Genomic DNA, 26,410 nt, shown 5'->3' with positions numbered 1-26,410 from the left:
AATGCGTAATGAGTTCTGCATGCATGCGTGTTACTCGGAAAGCGCATACCCTCCTGAGCCCCAGTGTTCTCCCTTCTAGGTTTACTGCTGGGTTGGAAAGAATAGTCTGAACTCATGTGAAAAACCACAAGGTCTGTGTACCCTGTAGTGTGAGCACAAGATACCGTCAGGGCTTTAACCTTTATGCCAAACATAGTACTGATCAAATATAGAATTTTCTTCCTTAAAAAGTACTGCACATTTTAAGAGGATGCTAATTTTTATAGTTGCAATGTAAGCAAACTATGAAATACTTGAATAACTATATTTAAAATCATCTTGAATGTTATGTGTGGAGGCAGTACAAACACTTGTGTGTGTGTGTGTGTGTGTGTGTGTGTGTGTGTGTGCGCGCGCGCGTGCGTGCGTGCGTGCAAGCCTCCTCATGAGTATCCCAAGCTGGACAGGTCTGAATGAAGCTGTATATGCCGTTTCCCCTTCCTCTATGCACAGCATGGACAACCATTGTCAGAAAAATCAATGACAGCGCTCACTGACTGTTTGGAGGAGGAACAAGCATAGGGATTTTATCCATGCCGCTCACAATCCCAAGTAACTGGTTGGTCAGACTGCTGGCTTTATAAGCCTTCCAGCTGCACACTGAAGGAAAATAATGCCCTCCACCTCATGATAGATCATAGCGGTTTGCTCAGTGTTAATGCAACACCACACACAAAAAGCAGAAATTTGAGGTCTGAGTTTCAAGTCTTGGCCAAGGAAACTTCACTATTTCTAGCAGAAGCTGATTATTACATTTACATAATTCTTGATACAACTTTGCTACTTTACACACTACCTTCTGCATTGGTGGATACAGGTGCAGTTCAGAATCTGGCAAGAAACCAGTTTCTCTAACAATGCAGATTTAAATGAGAAAATTGAACCATGCTGGTGATAAATACATCATTGCTTTTTCATCTGTAAAGCACTCCTTAAATTTAGGTTCATCTGATATCTTAAAGTTATCATCTAGGGACAGTCATCCTTTCATGCTTCTCAATTTCCTTAACTAATAGACTACAGCACTTAAGAACTGCAGCTAATAAACGCTTCTCTCCACTGATCTATAATAAAATTGATAACTACGGACTCTTCATTGCTCCATACTTATATGCATTGTCCATTCCAAAATATAGGAGAGCATTCATGTTAGCTCGCTTTAATGTATTATCATCAGCTATACTAGATGGGTGATTTAGGGAAATTCCGTTTAATGACCGAACTTGTCCTTGTGGAAAGGGAGAAATCGAATCAGTTGAATATGTTATTTTTCACTGCAGAATGTATGATGACCGCAGAAATAATAGGTGTCTCTCTGCACGGTAGCCCCATAGATTTGTTATATTACTGACCAGGTGTCTAAATTTTTATTGATTGCTATGAGAACTAGAGATAAAATGTTGCAATCACCTTGAAAGAAGGATTCATACACTCCATATAGGAGTTCTTTCTGTATGTTCTGTTTTCTTATAACCTTGCTGGTCTGTGACCATAATAAAGAATGATGGTGAGTAGTCTCAATTTCCTTAATTAACCAGTTCTTATCCAATATTTTTCTTCTCAGGGAAAGAGCCCACACTAATGAAAATGCCCCTTGAACATATTTCCAAAGAATTTTAAATAACTGTATGTGCTACATTAGGAGTACTGTAATTTGTTTTTGTTTGTTTGTTTTTAATTCTTTTTTTCCTTCTGTTTTGCAATTACATAGTGCCAAACAGGAAAACAATGAAATTGAAACCCACAGATCCAAAAAACTGAAGAACAGAAGTGTTGGTAAAAAGATGACCAACTGCACAGGTTACCTATCTGCATGCAACTGTTATCTATGTGCCGGTCACTCAAACAGAGCTGTAAAATCTTCAGTCCACTAGGTATGCTTTTAAAGTAGTTGCATAGAGTTTGGAAAAATTACTTTTTGGGTCTACTGACCCTATTGGCTGGAAGATACTGGAAACTGTAATCCCACGACAGTGGCTTACTTCTCTAAGATCTAGACTAACGATTTGTTCAATCTCCAACAAATGTTATCCCAAGCACCCTAAAATTAATACACATTGCTGAATGAGCTGCAAAAGCGCATGGTCTACTTTGGCAAGCTGGGTAAAACAGGAAACAACTTTAAAAGAACAACCCAGCTTTATCCCTATCTATTTTTTTAAAAGTGTAATTTCTAACTGGAACGTTGGGCAATAATATACAGTTTTCCAATATTTTGAGAAGGCATTAAACTATTCTTCCCTTCAAAACTTATCAGTCCAACCTGAAAGCAGCACTGCATCAAATGCAGAATGTTATTCCCTATTACAAAGCACTCTAGTCATCATATTACTTTATAAAAAAACAGTATAAATGTAATCCACCTTATTCTACACTGAGCAATTTCTTAACTCTATGCAAACAAAACAGAGAAACCATGTTCATCTGTCTGGTTAAATTCTATCCAGTCTATTCCAGAGAGGGTTACACTTTTCTTAAAGAAATGATGGGTAGACATGGGGGGGGGGCTGGGGACTGAAATCACCATATTTTCTACTCTCCCCCCACCCCATGGTTTGCACCTGCAAATTTTTCCCAAAACCAGATCTGACAACAAGGTCAATTCCATCTTTTAAAAATTGCTGGTTTGGGTCTAAATGAGATGTGTTATGAAGCAACAATGAAATGGACAAACAGATGCAGCTCTCCAGAAGCATGGGGCTCTCCATTTCTGGCTGGTTTTTGTTCCCACAATGCAGGTGTTGGGGATTCTGGGACCACAATACCTGCACAAATCCCACTCACCCACTAAAAAGAATCACTTGCTTAGTTAGGACTTGGGATATACAGTACTACTGAATCTGGGCCTGAATCCAACTGATACTCCCAACTATAATAGATAACTGAACCAACAGGATTTACACAGGTGCTGACCGACTCTTTTGCAACTGATTCAATGGGTCTACCAGCTGGATTTAGACTAATGGCTCTGGGTGCCTTTTATCAACTGGGGTGGAGGTACCAACTACAAATCTACTTTGGCAGAGATAGTCTTTCCATAACAAGAGTTATTCACACTATCGTAACATCCCATTTGGATTACTGCCTGTAAAAATGGCCAACATGGGCATATGAGCTACCCTCCTCCAGGAGCCCTTTGCCATGAAGAAAGCGGGATGGCTGCAAGACAAGGGCCTTTTCAGTGGAGACCCCGTCCCCTTGATGGAATACTCCTCCACAAGAGGCCTTGTAGCACAGAAGGTTTGACTTAAACAACAATTTAAATCACAATTTAAATCAAACTGATTTTTAAAAAATCATTGCTTTTTATCCACCCTGTCTAGGAAGCACCTACAAAGTGGACTATTCAGTACAGTATCAGGAGAAGACCGTTTTTATTTTCTTAGGCATATTAAGATTGTTTTAATGCTTTTACATTCAGATCGTTTGCTAGTAGTTGTTTTCTTATACATTCCACAGTTCTTGCCCCGCCACCAATTTTTCTTTGTGTTGTTATAATTTATGCTGCTTTGTTATTGCTTTAACATAAAATTCTATATTTATGTTTTTGACTTGTATATTCACTAGACCCTAAAGAATGCTCTTTACTGTGTGGTCTAAATATATATCTTCCTATTTGCAAGATATCATTGTCTGTTTGTGAGTGTGTCTATTGTGTGCATGCACACACACACATACAGTACACACAAAAAGATAAGCAAGTGACAGGAAGATTTACTAGTAGAACAAAATTTGTTGTCATCACGTTTCCAAAACTTTAATAATTTAGTAGCTGGTGCAGACCAGAACTCTCTTTTAAAAAATGCAAGAGATGGCTGGAAGATGGGTTTCCTGAAGATAGTAATTAAAAGTCTTGCATCTATGCTTTATACATGTTCCTTAAAATAACCATCTTCTTGATACTTGTTAGTTTGCTAAATCTCTACCTTTTAATAGGATTATTTAGAATGAGTATTGTTTTTCTGTGTGAATCTAAAAAAACCCTCACCACTTAAGTCTAACCCAAAAAGTGTTTTCAGTCCTATGATACTTGCTTCTAGCAATTAGAATGCAAATCATCAGCATATTTTTCTACTCTTAGCTTTCTTTCATTTTGCCCCCATTCAGCCATTTATCTTTACCAGTCCCTGAAAAACAGTACAGCTCTTCATATTCTAAACTAACGGGGCATTTGTGAAAAATATAATCATCTGGATTTATTTTGTCTATGATTCAAGAATATCCAGGTGAGACGATTCAGATTTTATGGGCAACCAAAACAAAAACATGTCATAGACTCACACACACACTCATCTGGAGAATAAGGAAACAAAACACAGCATTACTTGCACTTGTACTTCATAGCTACAGACTTGCAGACTCCAAGTTCCACTCTGAAGTTTTCCTTCCTGACATTTTAAGTCATGACAATATATCAGACAAAGTTCAGTGAGATAAGCAGCAAATGAGGCATCATATTGCAACTCCACTTAAGAGCAGGGATCCCTTCCTCAGAAATGGACACACCTTCACTCTTCAAAATTTGCAGCAGAAGCTGTTCCAAGTAAGTCAGTTCTTCCCAATATGAGATAGTATCAAGGATAATTTAAATAATAAATAAAAATTAAAATTAAATAAATAAATAAAATTTAGCAAAATCAATTAGCACAAGGGAGCCAATGACTCCCCTACTTATCTACAACTTGGGTTTTCCTACAGGTCAATGCACAATAAAAACTGGCTAATCGAACAGCAACTTACAAACATTTACGAGCACACTAAAAATGTTTAACAAAATAGGAATTAGGGTACGTGCCATTGTACAATTAAAGTTGTATTTCAGGCAGAGTTTGCAAACTGATGCAGAAATAAAAAAGAACAGAACAAACTACTAAATAAAGCAAGAAGGTCACAGTCTTACATCCCCACCATTATGAAGCAAGACAAACATAGTCCAATCCCCACCAGGAAGTAGAGACCAGCAAGAAAAAAAGCATGCTTTAGTATCAAAGCCAACTTGAGGGAGGGGTAGAATGAAGTAAATGGAAGAAATTACATGAATCTAGATGGTAGCCCACCTAGCCAGAGAGTGATGTTGCAGTCAAAATATGAAAGGGCTGGCTAAGCAAGATGGCTTGGATGGACTTTTTCCAAGCACATAGATTTTGATGCACAAAAAGAAGGACGGATGGCTGCTTAAGTTAGTGGAAGACATGAATGCTACAGACAATGATAAGAGGATTTCCTCCTCAGCACCTGCTTTCATCTCTTCTATCTAGTCAATGATCTTTCCACATTACATAACTGCGAACATTTTTCCCTGAAGCAGATACAAAAAAACAAAGGGTAAGGAGGGTTATTACTTTTTTTTTCCTAAGCACTTGAAAAGTTGAAAATAATTTGGCCAGGGGAGGGAAGTAAAATGACACTCTGTAAAATCATTAGCAATAATCTATTAATGTGCCATCAGGGTCTTGTTTGTGTCTCAGGAAAGCCGCTCCTTTTCTTTGGCACCACACACGCTAAGTTAATAATTCCTCAGATTCATTTAGCTCATTGGGGTTCTTATCAGACAGAGCACAAAGTCCAAGGGCAAAAACCTAGCCAATCAACAGCATCTTTGTAAGGGACAAACGAATTACCCAGAGTACTCTACAACCACACAAACTCAAAAGTATCCATTCTGAAAGCAAAATGAAAAAAAAGCAGATGTTTCCAATTGTGTTTATGCTTATTAAAGACTAGAGCAGGGATAGTGGTAGGGTAAATCGAGAATACAATGCTTATGTGTTTGTCTATGTGTTCAGTAGCTCCCTGTAGCAAATAGCCAGCTCCGAAGTGAAGAGATACATGGACTACTTGTAGTGTAGAACCTCAGTTTAGAGGGAAGAGTCTCAATTCCATGACCTCTCATCTCTACCTTACAGCTATCATTTTCGATTATTGTTTCACAAAAACGGAGGCAGGAAGGGAGACATGCCATGAGAAGATTCTCCATGGCATAAAAAGGCAAAAGCTACTTGCATATTATTACAGTATTAGCAATGTCCTCCTACTATGTGCAAGAACAAAGGAGTGCTCAGCATATGTCTGAGTTGAATGACAGCCTCCCAATAACCATACATTTTTTAAAAAAGATTCTTGCATTATCTTCATATATATGCAGGCACAGAAGTAGCTGTATAGCAACAGACAACCTTATACATAATGTATTGTGGGTGAAGAGACTATTTGGAAGCATCAGCAAAAAAAAACATCATGGTTACTTTAACAACTCCTAAGCATCCTTCCACTTATGATTTCACTCTAAGGTAAGGAAAGATTTGCATAGAATGAGTGAGAACAGGACATCACCTGTAAAGAACACTGATCAATGACAGCATTAAGAACATTAATAGGTGAAGTGAATAGTATTGATTATATTGTTACAATGGCACCTGTCAAAAGGTGGGATCTATTAGGCAGCAAGTGAACAGTCAGTTCCTAAATTTCATGGGTTAGAAGAAGAAATATGGGCAAGTGAAAAGATAGTGACCCTGACAAGGGCCAAAAAGTGATGGCTAGACCGGACATTTTCAACCTGTTATTTTGGGGGAGGGAGCTGTGGGCACAAACACAATATGAAAGAAACATAGGCCAAATCAGGATTATATAAGTCATGTAACAAACCTCATGAGGTGATGTGTGAAGAATTGTTTCCAGTCTATGGCACCTTTCAAATGTGCCAGGGTCCCCCGGGGGCCATATGGCCCCCACTAAGGACAGCTGCACTATCCAACTGGGTCTGAGCATCTCCAAAACATCAAGTCTTGTAGAGTGTTCCTGGTACGCAGTGGTTCCAGGTATTCCTTGCTACCAAAAGTGGCGCAAGGAAGGACAATGACTGAACTGCCATCAGGGTCACAAACACCCAAAGCTCATTGATACACATGGGGAGCGAAGGCTAGCCTGTCTCATCTGATCACACAGAACAGGTACTGTAGCTCAAATTGCTGAAAAACTTAATGCTGGCCATGACAGAAATATGTCAAAGCACACAGTGCATCACAGTTTGCTGTGTATAGAACTATGTCGCCACAGACCAGCTGGTCAGTGTGCCCGTGATGACCCCTGCCCACCGCCGAAAGCATTTACAATGGGGATGTGAGCATCAGAACTGGACCATGGAGCAGTAGAAGAAGGATGCCTGGTCTGATGAATCACATTTTCTTTTAGAGCAAGTGGATGGCCAGCATCCTTTACCTGGGGAAGAGATGGCAACAACCAACCTTTTGAAGAATTAAATTGTATTTGAACAGATGTCTGTGATGAGTTTAGATTCTTGAAAGCAAGCACTTTGTTGGAAGGTTCCAGATCACTCTCTATCTAGTTCACAGAATTCTTGTGAACATACGGGGAGGGTCCCATGATATTGCTCCCAAAATATCATGGGACACTATATATCTCCCATGATATTTTGGGAGCAGGAAGCAATATACATAGAATACATAAAATAAAAACTGATAATTGCGGGCCATCGTCCCTGTAAATCATCTTTTCCACCAGCAATCTTTTTAAAGTGGTATACATTGAGTAGTACGTATGTATCCTAATTCACACATTTCAACACATCAGCTTGGAAAACATACTTTTGGGGCTACAACTGCCAGAATCCGGGGTGGGTGGGTTTCATACTGGCTGGAGGATTCTGGGAGCTGCCATCCCAATTTTTTCCTGTTCTGTGCCACACTGAGGCCCAGAAGATCTGAACGGCATCCCATGGTAACCCAAAGGGCATAACCAGGAAAAAGCCCTCAGAACCTTCTGTAAAACATAGTAATTTCTTGGCAAATAACATTTACAAAAAAAGAGGGTTGCCTCAAAGTAAGACATTTCAAAATTGCTATCTGGGAAAAACAGACATAGAGTGAATCCCTTCTGGAATTTTCCCACTTTGAACTGCACTGAACAAGTATGTCAGAAGGAAATAATCACAATCAGGAAAAAAAAAGACCCTCTCAGAAAGGAAAATTTATTGATACCTTGATTTCCTTGGAACTGACTGCCCAGCTCAAGAACTGCAAGAATAATTGTTCTTACATTTAAATAATCAATGTACTACAAGATACACAATAATTTGCTGCCATACTGGTCATATTATCAGCCCCCCCATGGGAAAAAAGCACCATCATCTTAGAACTGCAGAGTTGGAAGGGACCTTCTGGGGTCATCAAGTCCAATCTCTTCAACACCCCCTTCTGCAAGCTTCTGCAATATTCAGTTCCATCAGCAAAGCCTCTCCCACTTCTAGAGGTTCCATCAGCTGGGATGAACTTGTCAAAGCCAGGAGTTCCTTTAGACATTTTGTTCAGAGCTCTTGTGCTTCCAGCCTTGACTCTAGCTACAGAAAGACTCTAGACTCTAGCTTTCATCCTATTCATTCTGAAATGTCAAGCAGATTGTGCACGAAGGGATTCATGCTCCTTCTTCTCCCTAAACTTGTCCTTCTCTGACACAATCTGCTACCACAACTTTCACCACCTCCTAGGAATCCATTTCTTTTTGTTTCTGTCTCTTCCCTTTTCTTCCTGTCTCTTCCTCTGAATTAAAAATGTAGTGGCATTACTGAATGACTCAAATAGCATTGTAACTATGGAAGGGGCCAGCAGGTCATTTTGATGAACAACCATACTGGACACTTGGTTAATACACATCTCTTCAAGCCTTGGCTTGGAACCTCTTTCCAAATCAGAGTGGGAACTTAAACAACAACACACACACACACACCTCACTGTGGTCTCTGCTGCTTCCTGGGAGAACATGAAGGAAATTAGCTGAAATCCACAGAAAGATACCAAGCAGTGGGGGGGGGGGAGGGAGTGCAGACAGTACAAGCGCCCAACCAAAGACATGTAATCTCACTAGTTGTATTTACCTGTTCTGATCCAACGCATCCTGAGTGCAGAAACACTCAAGGTGTCACGCTCCAGCCACGTCCTCAATTTGCCACTCTACCATCCCATTCTGCTGCTCTGGCTGTCTCATCTGGATCTCAGTGTGGCTGCCTCTGGGGTTTTCTCTTCCTTTTCCGAGAGGCTGGGAGGGGGAGCGTGGAGGTGGCTGTCAGGCAGAGAGGCTGCCACTTCTCCGCAGCATCTCACTCCGATTAGGCACACATTGGGATTTGGGCTTGCAAGGGGATTACCAAGAAGGGCCGGTCATGTGTTTGTACTGTACCAGCTTCCCCAAGACCCTTCTGTCACAGGCTTCCTCCACTAAGCAAAGTACTTTTGTTTGAAAGCCTCTTACGTGCCTGACACAAGCACCAGTCAGTTCTGAAACAAGACACCATCCTTCAGGACCCATCAAGCTCTCAACAGGTAAAGCCAGAGACCTGAACTCCAGGAGGAGGTTCAGTAGCACAACATGGCCTTCCTGGAACATGCCGTGAATGTTCAAGCAAGATCATAACCCTATACATGACGCAATACTTTCTGACTGCATCTCCTCTCTTTCTGACACCTTTGGCACTTCTGCTAGGGTTGGCTATACCTGTGATAAGAATTGAATCTGTTCAGGAGTTCACTCCTCAGGAGCAGGAAGAGATGAAATGAGCACACGTCCTGGAGGGTCAGAAAATAACGTACGTTGTCCAGGCTCACACCCTGAGGATAAAAGAGACATGACCCACCCCAAAAAACTTTATCTGTGAATTTTGTTCATTTTTTTTTGTGAGGAATAAATTGAAAGCCATGGCTACGAGAGAAAACATCTAAGCTCCAGGGTCATGTAGAAAAGTAATTATCCACCAGTGTACCACAGAAAGAAACTGTTAACCCATCTGTTCATAAAAGAAACAGGTCTTCTTAGTAACTGAAGAAAAAGTGGCTTTCATTAAGATTGGAGAAGGCACTGAATCATAAAGGAAGCGACACTGCCCTAAAAAGGATTGGCTGTTCTATATATGCCTTTTCTCAGCAATGGAGGCCCTACATTGCATATAGATATGACAGGCCCTGGTGCATTTGCTTAATAAAAAATGGAGGCCAGCGGACATGGAAGGCTAGACTCTCAATCGTGTAGTTTTACACAATTATTATTGGTGACAGGGTGAATTTGATTTAAATCATAGCAATTTAAATCACTAGTCAGTAAACATTTTATTTTTTAAAAAATTCTGATTTAAATTAAAAAATCAGTAAAAAAATTAAATCAGATTTTTTAAAAAAAACAAAATGCTTACTAACTAGTGATTTAGATTGTGATTTAAATCGCAATTTAAATCAACTCCATGCTGATAACGGTGGCTGACAATCTCATAACATCCTAGATTCAGTACTGAGAGCTGACAAGACATATGACTTAATTCAGTTCTACTTAGTAACAACGGTTTCCTAGGAGAGTGGGTCAGAATCATGACCTTGAGCCAGTTGTGGTCACAGGAAATAACAGCACCCTGCAATGTGTATGTAAACATCTCCCAGCATTGACTGTACTTGTCTATACCATGTTATGATACATGCTAAGCATTACAGTATCTGCTAAGCTGGCAGGTAAATTGCATCTTACATTTGCATACCACATGACCTTTCCCCCAAACAGTTATAAGGGAATCCCTTGTTAAATCCCAACAAATCAATAGATGGTGCACCTCCAGGTTCCTTGTACTTTTGGACAATGCTTTGAATACATTCGGGAAATAACATGCTGCTTTTATATTAACGTTAAACTCATCTTTTGTTTCCCAAGCAAGCCAAATGGCATCAATCCATCCAATGTCTTCAAAATAATGGCTTACAATTTCCTTGAATCATTGATAGTCATTACCATGACTATGGTAGTGGCCTCTGCTGAGACCATATATATTTATACGCTTCACACTCTCCCTGCCTCTGGAGTAGAGATGTAAAACTTTTAAAAATTTCCATTTTCCAGAAGAAGAAGAAAACACATTTCCCCTGGGTTTTTTTCTTCTGGAAAAATTGGACATTTTCAGAAATTTTACATCGCTGCTCCAGAGGAAGAAGTATTCATATGACCCACCAAGTACTGGATCTATAAAGAGCCATTAATTTTAGGCCACTTTCAAATGTATTACTTTGGATTTGAGAATGAAGCTTCGTCAAACCTATTGTCCTGCTTGTCTACACAAACCACAGCAACCAATTTCCTATCATAGTCACCACCTAGACAGGACATTTAAACTACTAAAAACTACTGATTTCCATTTTCTCATAAACAATTTAGTTCAAGGAACCCACTTATAAGTTTATATTTGGAGCCAAAGCAGCCTCTAACCTTCAGCAGAATATTAAGGTGGGATGAGCTACATAGCCCTTCCTCTAAGCACACTTATCTCCAGAGAAATTTCCAAAGAAGCAGTTTTTACTCCAAGAACAGAGTCCTGAGGTACTTTCAAACACAAATAAAGATACTAAAGGATACAACTGAAGTTTGTCTTACTCTTCACTTTCTTGGAAATTTCTCTGGCAAATAAGGCTGGGGGTAAAGGATAGGTAAAGGTTTCCCTTGACATTTAGTCCAGTCGTGTCCAACTCTAGGGCACGGTGCTCATCCCCGTCTACAAGTCGTAGAGCCAGCGTTTGTCCGTAGACAGTTTCCGTGGTCACGCAGCCAGCATGACTAGATACGGAACGCCGTTACCTTCTCACCATGGTGGTACCTATTTATCTACTCGCATTTAATGCTTTCAAACTGCTAGATTGGCAGTTAAATATTAAAACACAATATTTTCAAAGACAGCTTCTATAATGTCCTGCTAAAGATGTGTATTTAAAACTAGTCTAAGAAATGGATGGCTTATAAATCCAGCCTTTTGTTTGGGGTTGTACACATGTCTCTTCTGTGAGGAGGTGGGGAGATGAGATCTCACACTTTTGGACTGAAAACATTTTTCGGCCACTCACATTTTAGACATGCTGGACTCAACCACTCCCAGCTAATAGCCAAGTTATAAAGTTTGTAGTCCATCTGGACAAAAGTGTCCTATTGGGGAAGGCTATTTTAAAGTGATGAAAACACATTTCAAAGAAGTCAATAGGAAATGTTCCACTAGGTTTCAACAGTGAGAATCTACAAGCCATTCTCACTGTAAATTCCACTTTTTATTTCAAAACTAATGATTCAATTAACTATAGTTTATTTTAAAACTAATTACTGTATATATTCAAGTATAAGCCTAGTTTTTCAGCACTTCTTTGCTGAAAAAGCACCCCCTCCTTGGCTTATACTAAAGTCAATGTCAAAATTACATGTTCTCCCCTGCAGTGCAGGTGTTCTCCAGACTCCCCCGCTCATCTACAGGCGCCTGCAGCCTTTGTGGGTAGTCTGATGACCCGGGTTAAGTAGACTGCATTTCCGCTCCCAGGACACTCCCATCTCCTCCTTCTGCATATTCTATGTACCCATCTTCCTCCTCCCACCTTCCTCCTCCATCCTCCGCCTCCCTCCATCTTGTTATGCAGCAGTAGAGCAGTAGATAAGTGCAGCATCCAGCATGACTTCTTTCTCTGCAGGCAGTGAAGTGTTTCTCGCAGCTCAGAAGGGCAGTATTTTCAAAAACATTTAACCTACTGATGCCTCAATTAATGCAATTTTTTGGTATCTATTTTCATTTTTGAAATTTACCAGTAGCTGCTGCATTTCCCACCCGCAGCTTATACTCAAGTCCCAGGTGTTATGTTTTTTTGTTTGTTTGCTTGTTTGTTTGTTTTTGTTTTCTTTTTTGTGGTAAAATCGGGTGCCTCGGCTTATATTTCCGCCGGCTTATACTCAAGTATACTGTATATGGTATTTAGTTAATGAATTGGTGGTTTTAATGCAGCAAATTAAGCTATTTCAGTTTTAAATGTTATTAGCATTTAATTAATGTTCCCGTTTTTAGCTTTTAACAGTAACAAATAAATTTTCAAACAGAGTGTTCCAAGCTTAGCTTCAGGATATTCATGACTGGTACAGACAATTTGGACCATAAATGACTGATATAGATCATCAACACCATCATCTCAAAAAGTTACCAACCCTAGGTTGTTGTTGTTTGCTACTTAATTGTGGGATTGCTTCATTTTTCCACTGCATTGCCCATAATCATTTTTTCCACCCATCTTTTTACTACCCTCACCCTCATAGATACACATTGGTATCTCAATGAGCGCATGTGCCTCTTGGAAGTAAATAAGGATGATAAGGATAAGAATTCCAATCGATACATCCAGAAAGCCTGGATATGTCTGGAATGTTTCTTTGTATCAATATATTCCAAGGCCATTGCACAAAACAAAAAAAGAAAGAAAAGAAAAGATCATAACCAGAGTGCTTACATTTAAGTTCAGCAAAAGTTTTTAACTGGGTGATGAACATATTTAAAATGTGGAGTTAGTGTGAGATTCGACCAGGATGGAAGTATTAACTTCAGGAAGTATCTGGTCTGCCCCACAGGAACACAAGCTAGTAATTTGCAGCTTTCACAACAAAGCAGAAAACCATTTGTTCCAAATCCATACATTAGTACAAGCTCCAAAAGCAATATGTTTCAGTGAATTTTTTAGGTATCAAAATAGGTTTGGACTACAATCCCATAGGGATAACTTGGGTGGAGCAACTGGGTCTTTACCTTTGGACATCACCATTTAGAGGGCACTAAAATGTAGAGATATATTTACTGGATAACCTTAGGAAAATAAACAGCAACATCTCCCACCCTGTTCGCTTTCTTTCTTATTTAATTTTTTTTTTCAAAAGCATCAAGCACATTCTCCTTCTCCATTTTGGTGGGTAGAAGGCAGTGCCACTAGCTGTGGGTGCCAAAATAGCTAGTTATGGCTCTGTATAATCCAGTTTTTTAAATCCAATTATTAGTTTCAGCTGGCATAGACTCACTGAGTGGATGTGATTTATATCAACACTTATGGAAGTACCACTGATTCAATGTCCAACCCAGCTAAGACTAACAATTAGATTTATTCCCTAAGGGACTTCCAGGTAGAAGATTCCTAGCATTAGCAGTCAAAAGACAGTCAACTATTCTGTATCTTCCTCCTCGAGTTATATTCTGCTATCCAGCAGTAAGAAAAAAAGAATGGAACAACTAATGGAAAAAATGGGAGGGTTACAAATTCTCTGAATCCTCTTTGACACTTCAAAACTGAGATAAGGCAGCACCTGCAGAATAAAACTCTCATTTGGAAGGACTCATACTTTTTAGTAAAAATGAATTTAGGAAGGCCAGCAAATGATGCTGCATTTGCTAAACAAACACGCTACACATTATAACTATATTTAAAGTACTGTATCCATGTGACTCTACTAGTACATCCACGTTCTTCTTTAAACAAGCACTCTTATTTACACACTGATCTTGCACATATATCTATTTCAGAAACTCCTGGCCTTGTTGGCAAAAACAAAAACAAAAAACTAGCAACATAGAAATTACAGGAAATTACCCAAATAAGACAGTCTGCTGTATGTACATGCAGGTGCTTTATCTCCTTTACGCTCTGCAAAAAGATTGAAAGGGCAAGGTATTCAATTGCTATAAAGGAAGTAGTTCCGGTTTCACCTGTTGAGCTGAGAATGAGACATAGTTCTTTTGTATTCAATCATTTTAGTTCACTCCTAGCTGAAATAGTTTCAGAAACTTCGGATTTTCTTTTTCTCCTTCCCCCCCCCCCCGAATATCCCTTCCACCACTACTATCCTCCCTTCATCCTATTAAAGTTCTCCAGCACCTGCCAAGCTACTCATCCAACTCTACTCCCCCCAATACAGCATTTGTTCTTCCTTTTAAGTGATTCTGCACATCTTTCCTGATACACATTCTTTAACAACCTCTTATCTCATAAATTAGCCAAGAGAGTGAGCGAGATCCCAAATAGCTAAGCTCTGCTGTAACTGTTTCCCTTACGTGAGTGTGAGGCAGAGAGGAAGGTAGGGTTTCCAAAGAATGCCAGCCAAGGGTCAGGCTTCTCTCTCTCCACCCCCTTCCCATACTCCCCACTTCTCTTTGATATAAAATACAAATGGTCTATGTAAACACTCCCTGAACACCACAGACAGACCAAAATTAACTGCTCAGCCTTCTCTGTGAAAGCCCTAAACACACCACTCTTTACTGCTCTCAACATTCCTTTTCTTCTACTGTAATTGCTTCTCATCAAAACCTTTGTGCCAGCAAATAATCGCCAAAGTTTAATTAATCTGGAACTGATTTAAGATGCCATGGGCAAAACAATGTGCTCTCAACAGAAGGAACAGATTCCTCCAGAAATTGAAATAGATCCTAAATCTCGGGGATATCTCAACTTTACTTCTCAAAACAGAAAAGTACAGTGCAACCATTTTATTTCAGAAGTTACTCTTCCGGAAATGTCTTAACTTCCATTTTCAACACAGAAATGAAAATATCTGTATTGCAAACAAGACTTCATAACAGTGAGTGAGCAACAGAAAGAAGGCCACTGTGCTAGACTATCATGCTGTTGTCATTTTTCATATCAAGAAGACATAAAATTCCATGGCAATCCATACTGCCGCTTTACCAGTAACAATCCTTTGATGCTCAGAAACAATTCAAGTTCAAAATGCCTTTTAAGTATTAGGAGGAAAAATTGGATAATAAAAGCACAATAGTACTATCTAGTCTTTGGTGGGTACATAACTCATTATTAGGTAGTGAATTCTTTAAGGATCCTACAGCTGTATTAGAGAGGGGATTTTAGCAGGTGCAGTCTTCTTAATCTCTGCATCACAAGGAGCATCTACTAAAATCTTTCTTGAATCTGTTAAAAATTCAAAGAAGACTCATCCTCCTTTGAATGTAGTCACCTTGAAGGAAGATGGGAAAGGACATGATTTTGATTTAAATGGATTGTATATTACAAGTGTTTTACAGATCCGAAAGACTCAAGTCTACTGAAATTAGTATTCATAAAACTGGGAAACACATAGTCAACCACTCTCCAAAGATAGAGATATCTATCCTAACAGCCCCCCACCAAGGAGCAGCTAGGAAACAAGTTTTTCTATTTATAAATCAGAACTCTCCCATAGCCTTGTAGATCTATGTATTTTGCTATTTTTCAATTTATACTTTCCATGTCTATATATGAATGCCCGTATGTATAGACCACTAGCCTTCAAGGATTCATGAAGGCTAGTGATCAATATCTACGTAGGAGCTTTCATTTCCTTGTCCTTCATCCAGGGGAGAGTAACAACATAGGGAGAGGAGACCCAGACTGAAGAAGCCAGTTCTGGGGAGCCGACTGCCACACAAAAAAGATGCTGGCAGAGACATTGGTAGAAAGCACACCAGACCCAAGAGTGAGTAGGGTGTGAGGACAGGGACCTGAGAGACCTCACTGCCCTCAGTAAGAGCATGTCACCCATCCCTGCTGTGGCTCCCGAACTCGGTTCAGGGAGGAGCAACCCTGCCAGAAACAATTGGACTGGATCTCCTCCCAGTGAGCATAACCAAGAGGGAAAAAATACTTGGACTCTGTGAAGTTAGTTACAGGCACCTGGGCAGTGCTGAGAACTAGCCTGGGTTTAGCCGGAACAGTTCTGTAGCAAACACCCACCCTGTTCAAACCGTCATCTAATTGTTCATGAATCAAAGGATGGAGGAGGAAGCCCCCGTCAATCCAGCCAGGGCTGGCAGGACTTGCAGACAGGGACAGTTTGCATATAGTTGCTTACATTGTGTTAATATTTCATGTAGATTACTGGAGGTGTGAGGAATGTGTGGACCTCAAAATGCTGCTGGAATAGTTTTCTAGTGAGTGAGCACAGCCACTGAGGAGAAATAATGGGAGCTACAACCCAGGGACGTGGTGGCGCTGCGGGCTAAACCGCAGAAGCCTGTGCTGCAGGGTCAGAAGACCAAGCAGTTGTAAGATCGAATCCACGCGACGGAGTGAGTGCCCGTTGCTTGTCCCAGTGGCCGCCAACCTAGCGGTTCGAAAGCATGCAAATGCAAGTAGATAAATAGGGACCACCTTGGTGCGAAGGTAACAGTGTTCCGTGTCTAAGTCACACTGGCCATGTGACCACGGAAGATTGTCTTCGGACAAAAAGCTGGCTCTATGGCTTGGAAACAGGGATGAGCACCGCCCCCTAGAGTCCAACACGACTGGACAAAAATTGTCAAGGGGAACCTTTACCTTTTACCTTACAATCCAACAACATTTGGAAAGCCACATATGCTCATCCTTGCACTGCTGATTTTATAAGGATAAGACAGTTCAGAAACTTTAAGTAGTGCTGTACAGAACAGATTGTTACTTATATGGACCAGTTATATGGAATACTTCACGGCAATTTTAAGAACAGTCACTTGCACCCAGTCCACTTTCAAGCACAACAAAAGATTCTCGTCCTACCCTTTAATGCCCTTAAGCAGAGATGGGAAACCTCTAGTTGCTGCGGATTTCAATTCTATTATGAAAGATGTAGACAAAGACCAGCAGAACTATCCCCAACATCTGCCCAAAAACTTTAAGCCAAACTACCTTAAGGGCCATCTCCTCCCACCTATGATCCTGGCTGGTTAGAAACTGCCTTTCTGAGAGGATGTCTTGTTAGACCGGAAAGATAAGACAAGGTCTCACAAGATGGCCTTTTTCAACGGTGGTGCGCCAGTCACTGAACCCTCTTCCTACAGAAACTCAGCAGGTTCTGACTCCAACGTTTTTGTGATGCCAGGCAAGGACCTTTTTATTCACCCAGATGTTCCACTTTTGCAGCTGAAATCCTTGTGTAAAGTTGTGCTTCAGTGTGAGTGGGTGGGATAGGAAGCTTTAAATTCATTTAATTTAAATGTTCGCTTCACTAAATGATGACATCAGCCAGTTCACACAAGAGGATTTCTACTACTGAGCCTTTTTAATCTGGGGGCCATATTACTTGTCTGCTGTGTTGTTCATATGTTCATATTTTCACAGATTGCATGTTTTACATTATCTTCCAACATCTTTGAATTTATTGTGGGCTTAGATCATCGAATAAAAATCTTACGACACGCACACACAAAAACGCAGATACACAAAGATATATTATGCCTTCATATCATACTTTGCAGCAGGGCCAAACTATTTCAAATAAATGATTATGAGTGGTATTACACAGCCAAATAACCACTGAGGACATTAACCTGAGCATCTATCTGAAGGAAGATGTGCTTGCAGGGCTGTAAAGGCCTGTATCTACGGTTGATGTCGAAAACCCTGATCTCCACTGAAGCCAAACAACTGAATAGGAAGAAAGAGCTCTGTTTTCCTGAATCCAGCCTGCAGTGCCACGAACAGGGCCAAAAGTGCACAGGTGGTTTGGATCATGCAAAATCAGAGATTTGAAAATAGCTTGGAGGTCATTCTAGCTCAACGTCTGGCTCAGTGCAGGACTGACAATAGACACAACTATAGCACCCTTGCAGGAAGGCCGTACTGTACAGCAACTCCTTAAACCTCACAAATGTCACTACCTCTCTCAGCAAGGAAGGTGCCAGGGAGGAAAAAGAGACAATATGTGAGCTATGTATTTTTCTTAAGGAAACAGACATATATTTGTTTATCTTTGTTTGCTCTGCTTGCTGAGATAAGGATAATCAACCTTGTTTGTTGCTTCAGTCCAATTCAAACAATACTGTTTTTGCTTTTGACTGTTAACACCATAGTAACATAGCTAATTCAAATGTTCATTCCTAATCACAGGGATAACAATTTAGTTGTCACATTTTGAAACCATCCAGTACTCCCAAAGATTGTTTCTGTGTTTGTTTCGAAAGTTTACATACCTTGGAGCTGTTTACAAATATAAAAACAGTAACAAATTAACAAAATCACAAGTTTTGTGATAAAAACGAAATTGGTTCCTACAGGAAAAACCGAAGGAAGTTGTTCTACTGGTCTAAGTGGGGAGAAATCCCCTTTTAATAACCACAAATCTTCCAGTATGGGTGTTCATCTCTCTACACAGCGAGCAAAGCACATGAATTCCAGAAGTGACTCATTCTTTCTGGGATGGACCAGATAAAGGCATGACATGGGAGTAAGTCTGAATAGTGGACAATGGATACTGAAGTATTCTAGAAGTTCACTGTAGTGTTTCATCCCTGTGAACCATCTGAACATGACCAAAATGTGGAAAGGGACAAGCTGCTGGATTAGAATGACCTTTTTTTTTTCACCCTAAGGAGTGAAAACAATACAAGCAACGCTTGTTATCCATGAGGGATATTTTTAAAAGGAGCTGAATTTTAGGAAGGAACTCTCTGTCCAGCAGTGCAGAGTCATCCTGAAAATCAACTCAGAATGTTTTTACAAGCAACAAAAGAAATGTTTTTGTGTCTGGAGTGTGACATTTGTGAATGAAATACAGACAAAGTCAAAGGCAGAAGAGAAATCATTTCTGAAACAAATATACATCCTAACCATTGTAAGCTTTATATTCATGACATAGACATGACCAAAAACAAACAAACAAGCAAACAAAAACCAATTCAGGCACCACTTACAAGAATATGCTCATGTTATATGTATTTGTTTTAATGCATACTGTTTATCCAAGTAACAGATAACAAGATCTCCAGACCCAAAATAAAAAGTCCTTGCTGAAAACTCACCACCAAAAACATAGATGCCAATGCTTATCTCATTAAAGCTAACTTTCTTTTTGAAAAGCCAGTCCTCTAAACAACTCACAAAGAGAGATTAGGGAAAGAAAGATATGAAAGTGGACAAATAATCCATATCAGCAACTCCCTGTCCATAAGCTTTTTTTTCCTCCCCCACCCCCCTTTTTAGCTGTACATTTCCCTTTCATTCAGAATCAATACACAGCAAGGACTTGACTGAAAACAAACAATAATAATAATTTTAAAAATGCAATGCCTGGGAAACAAGATGTTATTCTCCAAGCCTTCATGGAATTCACATTGAAAGAAAAATTATGTAACTCAGAAACCTGCAAGGGCTAAAAATGTCCTACTTTTCATAATCTCTATTATCAGCAACACTCAAAGCAAAAAATAGGATTTCAGTTTGGCAACAGATATGGATTGGTAGCTTTAAAGCAAAACACAAAAATGACCTCCTTAAAGGACAGAATTTGGGAGGTCTAACCATCATTCTCAATTTTTCTGACAACAATCAGGTCAAGGAAGCTAATCCAATGCTAAGGCTAAAGTTCTCTATTTCTATATCCACTTAGTTGGAAATAAGCCCTATAGAACCCAACAAGCCTTAGATAACTAAGTAAACTTGTGCATTATTACATTGTAAGATTATGGAGATGACTATATCTCACATTCAATATTTCTTTTTACAAGGAATATTTCAAGCAATGAATTTCACCATTGGGATTTGCATCAACACAGCATTTAGGGTTTTGATTTTTATAGGAACCCACATCTGCCAAATATCTCTGTTACACAGTTCTTAAAAGCACAGACTCCTCTTAAAGTCAGGCACTATTATCCCTAGAACAGTGGTTCCAAACTCTGGATAATCCAAATGTTCTTGGGCAGCAACTCCGGAAACTGCATTCCAAGAACATCAAGGATGGGAACCACTGCCCTAGAAAAATCTGTATCAATAGACAGACAGACATATACTGTATATGGAAAAAAGTTTGAAAGATCTGATACAGTAAAGATATAGAGAGACAGGGAAACTGGGAACTTAACTTCATACAATGGATCCAGCAGATATGAACTACATGGAGTATAGAACAAATCCTTTAGCAAAGCTACTTGGGGGTCTGTCTGATAACTTTTCATCCCATGTGTGCTAGTGCACACCATGAAAAGAGGTTTTACAAGAAATGATGAGAAGATAAAAGGTGATGAAGGCTGCATTCAGTTGGAACTGCTGTGTATCAAGTCATCTTCCAGTGATCTCAGTTTCCTTGAGTCATTAATCTTTCCAAACTACACTAAGCTTTCTTAACAGAGAAAGAAGGGGGCATTCGAAATGAGCAGTACATCCAAGTTCTCCATGAATATAAGACTACTGATGGTCCAATGTGGCTGTAGGTGACGGGAAATCTGAACAATGGTCTCCTGAATTAAATCCCTAGCCACCTGGCTATATTAGCTTGTTATAAATACAAACGTCTGCTGAAGCATGCGCTGTGGCTTCAGTACATTGATTGGAGTTAGTTTGTCGATAAATCAGTTCTCTTCCACATACTTCCAAAGGCAATTCTTTTATTGTGCTCACTACCATCTCCATATATAGCTCCATTCTAGTCCATCTGCCACATCAACACTGCAAGAAGAAGCTGGTAACACCATGAAAGCACAAGTGTACCTAACCTTAGACTCTAGATTTAGAAGCTCCAAGAGTGTACAGCAATGTCAGATTTCGGACATGACTAATACTGTACTGTATAATTCAGACCATGAAAGATTATAATACTACTCAGCCTGCCAGCAACAGATATATATGGGGTGGGTCTTAAGAATTAATGATGTAAGATAATCCTGTTTTCCACTCTACTTTTGCAGTAAGATCAATGCATAAATGTGGCTAGACATAAAGTTAAGATTTCAGCCCATTTGAATGGGTGACAAGAGGGGAACCACTATCAGTAGAATACCAGCAGAATCCTATATATTTCTCCTTAGAAGTAAATGTCATTTGATTAAATGTTGTTTACTCTCCCCTAAGATAATTTCCCCATTGCCACCCTAAAGTCAGAAATAAAAAGTTGCTGTCATATAGGCGTACAGCAATGTTAAACACTAAAGAGGAAGAAAAACAAGAATAGTCACAAAAGAGATGATAGAAATACTGAGATAGGAAAGAGATCTAGAACCAGGAGAAAAAACCAACAATATGGGCAGGTGGGGAAAAAGACACAAAAGGGCGTAATATTTTATCACTGAGAAAAATTAAAATAATATACATATATCCACTTATGTGAAGAGCAGCTCCAGGGTAAAAGATGGCAACTTAGATAGTGACAATAATACGGAGAACACTGCAGCTCCAATCACAATGGGAATTCCTCACATTTCCATTAAAACAGAAAAATCAGATAAAAAACGTAATGTTATGGAGTGGTGGGGTAGTATAGCATGTATTTTATCCTTCCTTAATGTAAGAGCCATAGCATATTTTAAAAGGTGTATGGGGGAGTTTTGTGGCACTTTTAAAAGTAGCAAATATATTGTGGTGCAATACTCTTGTTCAGAAAAGCTTATGACATAATGAATTTGTAAATCTTCAAGGTGTGACAAGACTGCTATTTTTGCTGCAACAGATTAATGTGGATAATCCTCTAGAAACGTAAGGCACACAATTAAGGTTTTTTTTTACTGTACAAACAAAAATATTTTCAAAACGTGTGAAATGTAAGTACTTTTTTCTGCACATCAGAAAATCAAAATGAGCTGTAACTCCCCACTAAGTGTATGCCTTGTGGCAAACACAGGTTTAGTTCAATGCAAGGAATATGAGAGCTTAAGAATTAGAGAGACAGATCTGAAATTTTCTGTGGACAAAGATCGTACAGCAGAGAAATCCATAACATAAAAAGTAATTTATCCCATCACACAATGTGACTGCATTGTGATAAACACAAGGCGTGCTCCAGAGAATTGCCCAAAGAATCTCAATGTTCAACCAGCATAGAACACAGGAAAGGAGTAAAGATTGCTATAATTAGTTAGGGAAGAAGTTCTTTACTGTTAATTAATTAATTAATTAATAACTTACTTGTGGTCTAGGAAAAACTACCTAGCATAGCGTGGGACACAAAATCTCAGATTCAAAGGAACATTTTAGCAAAGGGGTCAAGGACATGCCAGGTTCAGGCCAAGATAAACTCTGGCAGCTGGAAAGGTAATACTGTACAGGCAAGAGTGATGGTGTTCTACCTTTTCATTTTGGAGAGTGTCCGGACAGCCAGTGTGATGCTTCTTTGCCAAAACTGGCTCTCCAAACAAGTACTGTACTAGCAATTAAACTCCTTTGTAGAAGTATAATACAGAATGCAAGGGACAGAAGAGACAGAAATGGAAGTGAAAATAGGAAGGAAAGGGAAGGTGAGAACGGATCCCAGGCTAGTAAAAGCTGGATGTGCTGAAGGCTTTGGTAGGGAAGCCTCCTTGGTCCGAAAATCAGTGAGAACAAATCATACAATCACCACATAAAAGTCACATTCCAGTTTTATGTTTATCAACATTTGCCACTGACTTCTGTGTGTGCGGCCCGTGTTGCAGGAGTTTTCATACCTGTGGGCACAATTCCCTCAAATGGAAGGGAAAGCCCGTTTCTCCGTCACTTTGAGAGCACAAGACGGCCGACAATATGGACAGAGGACGAAGCATTTTTGCAAGATCGCAGCGCTCGGTATCTTAAAAAGCCCTTTGCAACACGTGTGGGTTAAGTGGACGAATATTTACTCTATCTAACGCAAGGTTGGCTCTGAATGGGTGGGGAAAGTAACTACGTACCGCTGCTGGAAGGAAAGAAAGGAAGGAAAAATGAAAGGAAGCAACTCCTCTGCCTTTTGAGGCGATAACGGTGGCGGAGAAGAATAAAAACCGAGTCCTTTGACCTGCGTTGAGGCGGAAAGGGAGTGCGATCCTCATCCCGAGAGGCAAAACGGGGAAATCCTCAGCAAGTCTTCGGTGGCATGTTCGCTTCGCCCCTATTGCGCCCGGGATCTCCCCGCACCCCGGGGGCTTTCCAAAAACTACGCAACGTTTTCGAAATTCTTGCTAAACCCTCCCTACTTTTGGGACACTTTACTAGTTTTTCTAAAGACCCCCTTCTCCCCTTTCTCCCCTCGCGCCCCGGCATCCCTTCTTCCTCGGGGCCGACTAGACCCCCGCCCGCTCATCCCCAACACCGCGAATGTGGAAGGCAGGGAGATCCGCTCTGACTCTGCCCACCCCACCCCCGGGCCCCCAACGGCGACCTCCGAAAAGCGGGGCTGCCAGCCCGAGGAGCGACCGGCGGGCGGCGACGGGCAAGCGGGAGCTAGGGCTTCGCGCTCCTTCCCCGGGGCAAGCGTGCAGCGGCTCGGCGCTCGCCTACCTTCGAAGAAGCGCTGCAGAGCCTCCGTCTCGTCCACCACCTCCATAGCTGTGCCATGCACCAAGCGGACGGGCTAGTCGCCGAGCCCGCAAGGGGGCATTCCCCCCCCCCTGCCCAGGGTGCTTCGAGCCGCGCAACCCCGGCGGCGCGCACCCCCGAAGCCGGGTCTCTCGGACGGTCTCTGGCCCCGGCTGACCCGCTCCGGCCGAGGCGAACTGGGGCGCGCCTTTCCACCCCTCGCTCACCCCCGTCTTCCTCGTAAGCAGCAGAAAAGAGAGGGCGCGCTTTGCCCGGGAGGGGGGTGAGGGGGTGAGGCGCCTCCCCAACTCTTCCCGGCGGGTGCTTCGTGTCGGCCTCCACCACGCCGCTCGGCTCTCCCCTCGGGCTGCGGTTGCTGTGTTGCTCGGGCTCAGCAGACGCCTCACTCAGCCCCTCTCTCTCTCTCCCCTCACGCCCTCCCTTTCTCCTCCCCGCCTCCTGGGCCTCCGCCTCGGACCGGCAACTCCGCCGCAACTGCACTCTGCTGGCCGGCGCCGGCACCGCACCAAGGTCGGCCGGGAGGACGAGGCCAGAAAGGCGGGAGGGGGGGGGGTCCGCGGGCGCGTGTGTGGTGCCCGGTCGTCGCCGCCCCGGTGAGTCGCCTGCCTGGCGCGGGTTAGGGCTTCTTGCCCGCTCCCCCGCCGCCGCCCCTGACAAGAGCCTGAGGTCTGGCGGGGCTTGATTCCCCGCCGTTCTAACCCTAAAAGCAGAAGCGCCCAAGGCGGCTCGCTGACTATCAAAGGCTGCCAATTGTCTTCTTAATCCAACAGGTGCAGCTGGGGGCTGAAGCCCTATTCTAAGGCCACCGAGAGACAACCACCGGCGGTACTGGGAGCAGTCGAACTGAGCTGGCCCTCCATGGAAAGGACTCCTGTCACTGCAGCTGCCTTTCCTCGAAGATAGGTAGAGTCGAGACCTCGGTGCCCTCACTCCTCGGCTCTCGTTTTCTCTCCCCCCCCCCAAAAAAAATATATGTGTAGAGTATGTTATATTTAGAGGAGTCAGGGCATTGGCAGGTAGGGTTACAAACGCTTATGTAATGATTTTTTTTTACTTCTAAAATGGATTCTCCTCTGGCACAACAAAACAGAACTTGTTCCCAAATAAAAGTGTCACTTGTCAAGGCAGAAGACGCAAACGCCATTTTATTTCTTTAGCCGTCATGACGGGGCTATCATTGAAGTGTGGATGTCAAGTTGCACATGTTCCATTTCTCTCTCCAGGTCAGCAACATTTCCTTTATTCCCCACCCCCATCCCCCCACCACCCCTCGCCCAACAGTATCAGAAAGGTAGAAGGAGCCGTGAGGCATGCGACGGGTAGGGGAAGAAGATTATTTTTTGCCCTTGACAACTGAAACAAAGTGCTTGGAAATCTAAAGGGAGGGAGTGTCCCCACCTCACCTGTTGCAAGACCATTAGGTCCATAGTATAAAATTTGATAACTGAAACACTGAATAGTTGTCCCACTGTCCTATCATTGATTCCACCTTATGGGCATATAGTTATTAAAGGCAGGGGGTCTTTATCCATGAAGTGCCTTAGGCTAGAGAGTGTAGATTTTGAAGACATAATCTCGGGGATGGTGTCCTTCCCTCTCCCTTCCCTTTAAGAAAATTCTTTCTCTTTTTTTTTAACAGTTGCACTAACAGTTAGAAAATCAAGCACCTCGCATATGTCCTGTTTCTGTTCTTATGAAAGTGTACCTGCAGAGATTATACCTATTTCTTTTTCTCCTTTCTTGATGCCAGAGATTGAATGGCTTTATTCTGAATTTGAGTGGAGCAGCTCAGCCTAATGATAGAGGCCTGCACGCAAACCATTCTCTAAGTTTTTCAGCCAAGACCCTCTTTGTAAATTTATTTTCACATCTATTTTATCTTGAACAATCAACTGTAACAATATGTACTGATTTCCCCCCTCTCATTATGTGACTGCTGTATTCTAGCTTACTGTATGAGGGGACATTAATTACTTTTTAAAAAATCACTTCTTGGCCATTGATGATAAGCATATGTTTTTCCATTTCTTGCCACCACATATATAAGCAAACTAGCAACTGACATTCAAGCCAACATGGGCAGGCAGAAGGTAGATCACGTTCAACTGGTGAACCACTGACAAGCTTTCAGTGGAGCATCCCACACGTGCAGGAAATAATGCCTCATCTACATGTGCTATGGTCTGATCCCTCAAGGGAATTTGTAAACATTAGTGCTCACTCCGAATTATATATGTTAATAATTTAACTGTTACGAGATCCTACATATGCAGTCTTAGGTGTCTTCTAACATAGTCACTCTCTGAAGG

General features: G+C 41.3%; 1 protein-coding gene and 1 long non-coding RNA gene across 5 annotated transcripts in view; one reads left to right on the top strand and one right to left on the bottom strand.

Moving 5' to 3' along the window:
* The window catches only part of MYRF (myelin regulatory factor), a 129,700-nt gene extending 105,242 nt beyond the window's left edge, over positions 1–24,458 (bottom strand). For all 4 annotated transcript variants that reach the window (XM_072985532.2, XM_072985534.2, XM_072985533.2 and 1 more), the window contains exon 1: positions 24,063–24,458. In XM_072985532.2, the coding sequence (XP_072841633.2) occupies positions 24,063–24,108 (46 nt within the window). In that variant the 5' untranslated portion in view covers positions 24,109–24,458. The remainder of the gene's footprint in view (positions 1–24,062) is intronic.
* A 23-nt stretch (positions 24,459–24,481) lies between these two features.
* On the top strand, positions 24,482–25,058 carry LOC144586030 (uncharacterized). Its single transcript, XR_013540712.1, has 2 exons — positions 24,482–24,611; positions 24,872–25,058. It is a non-coding gene; the product is annotated as an uncharacterized LOC144586030 (long non-coding RNA).
* The last annotated feature ends 1,352 nt before the right edge of the window (positions 25,059–26,410 follow it).

This window comes from Pogona vitticeps, chromosome 1 (assembly GCF_051106095.1).
Source record: "Pogona vitticeps strain Pit_001003342236 chromosome 1, PviZW2.1, whole genome shotgun sequence".
In the NCBI taxonomy this organism is placed as follows: domain Eukaryota; kingdom Metazoa; phylum Chordata; class Lepidosauria; order Squamata; family Agamidae; genus Pogona; species Pogona vitticeps.
This window is presented reverse-complemented; position numbering and strand designations above follow the sequence as displayed.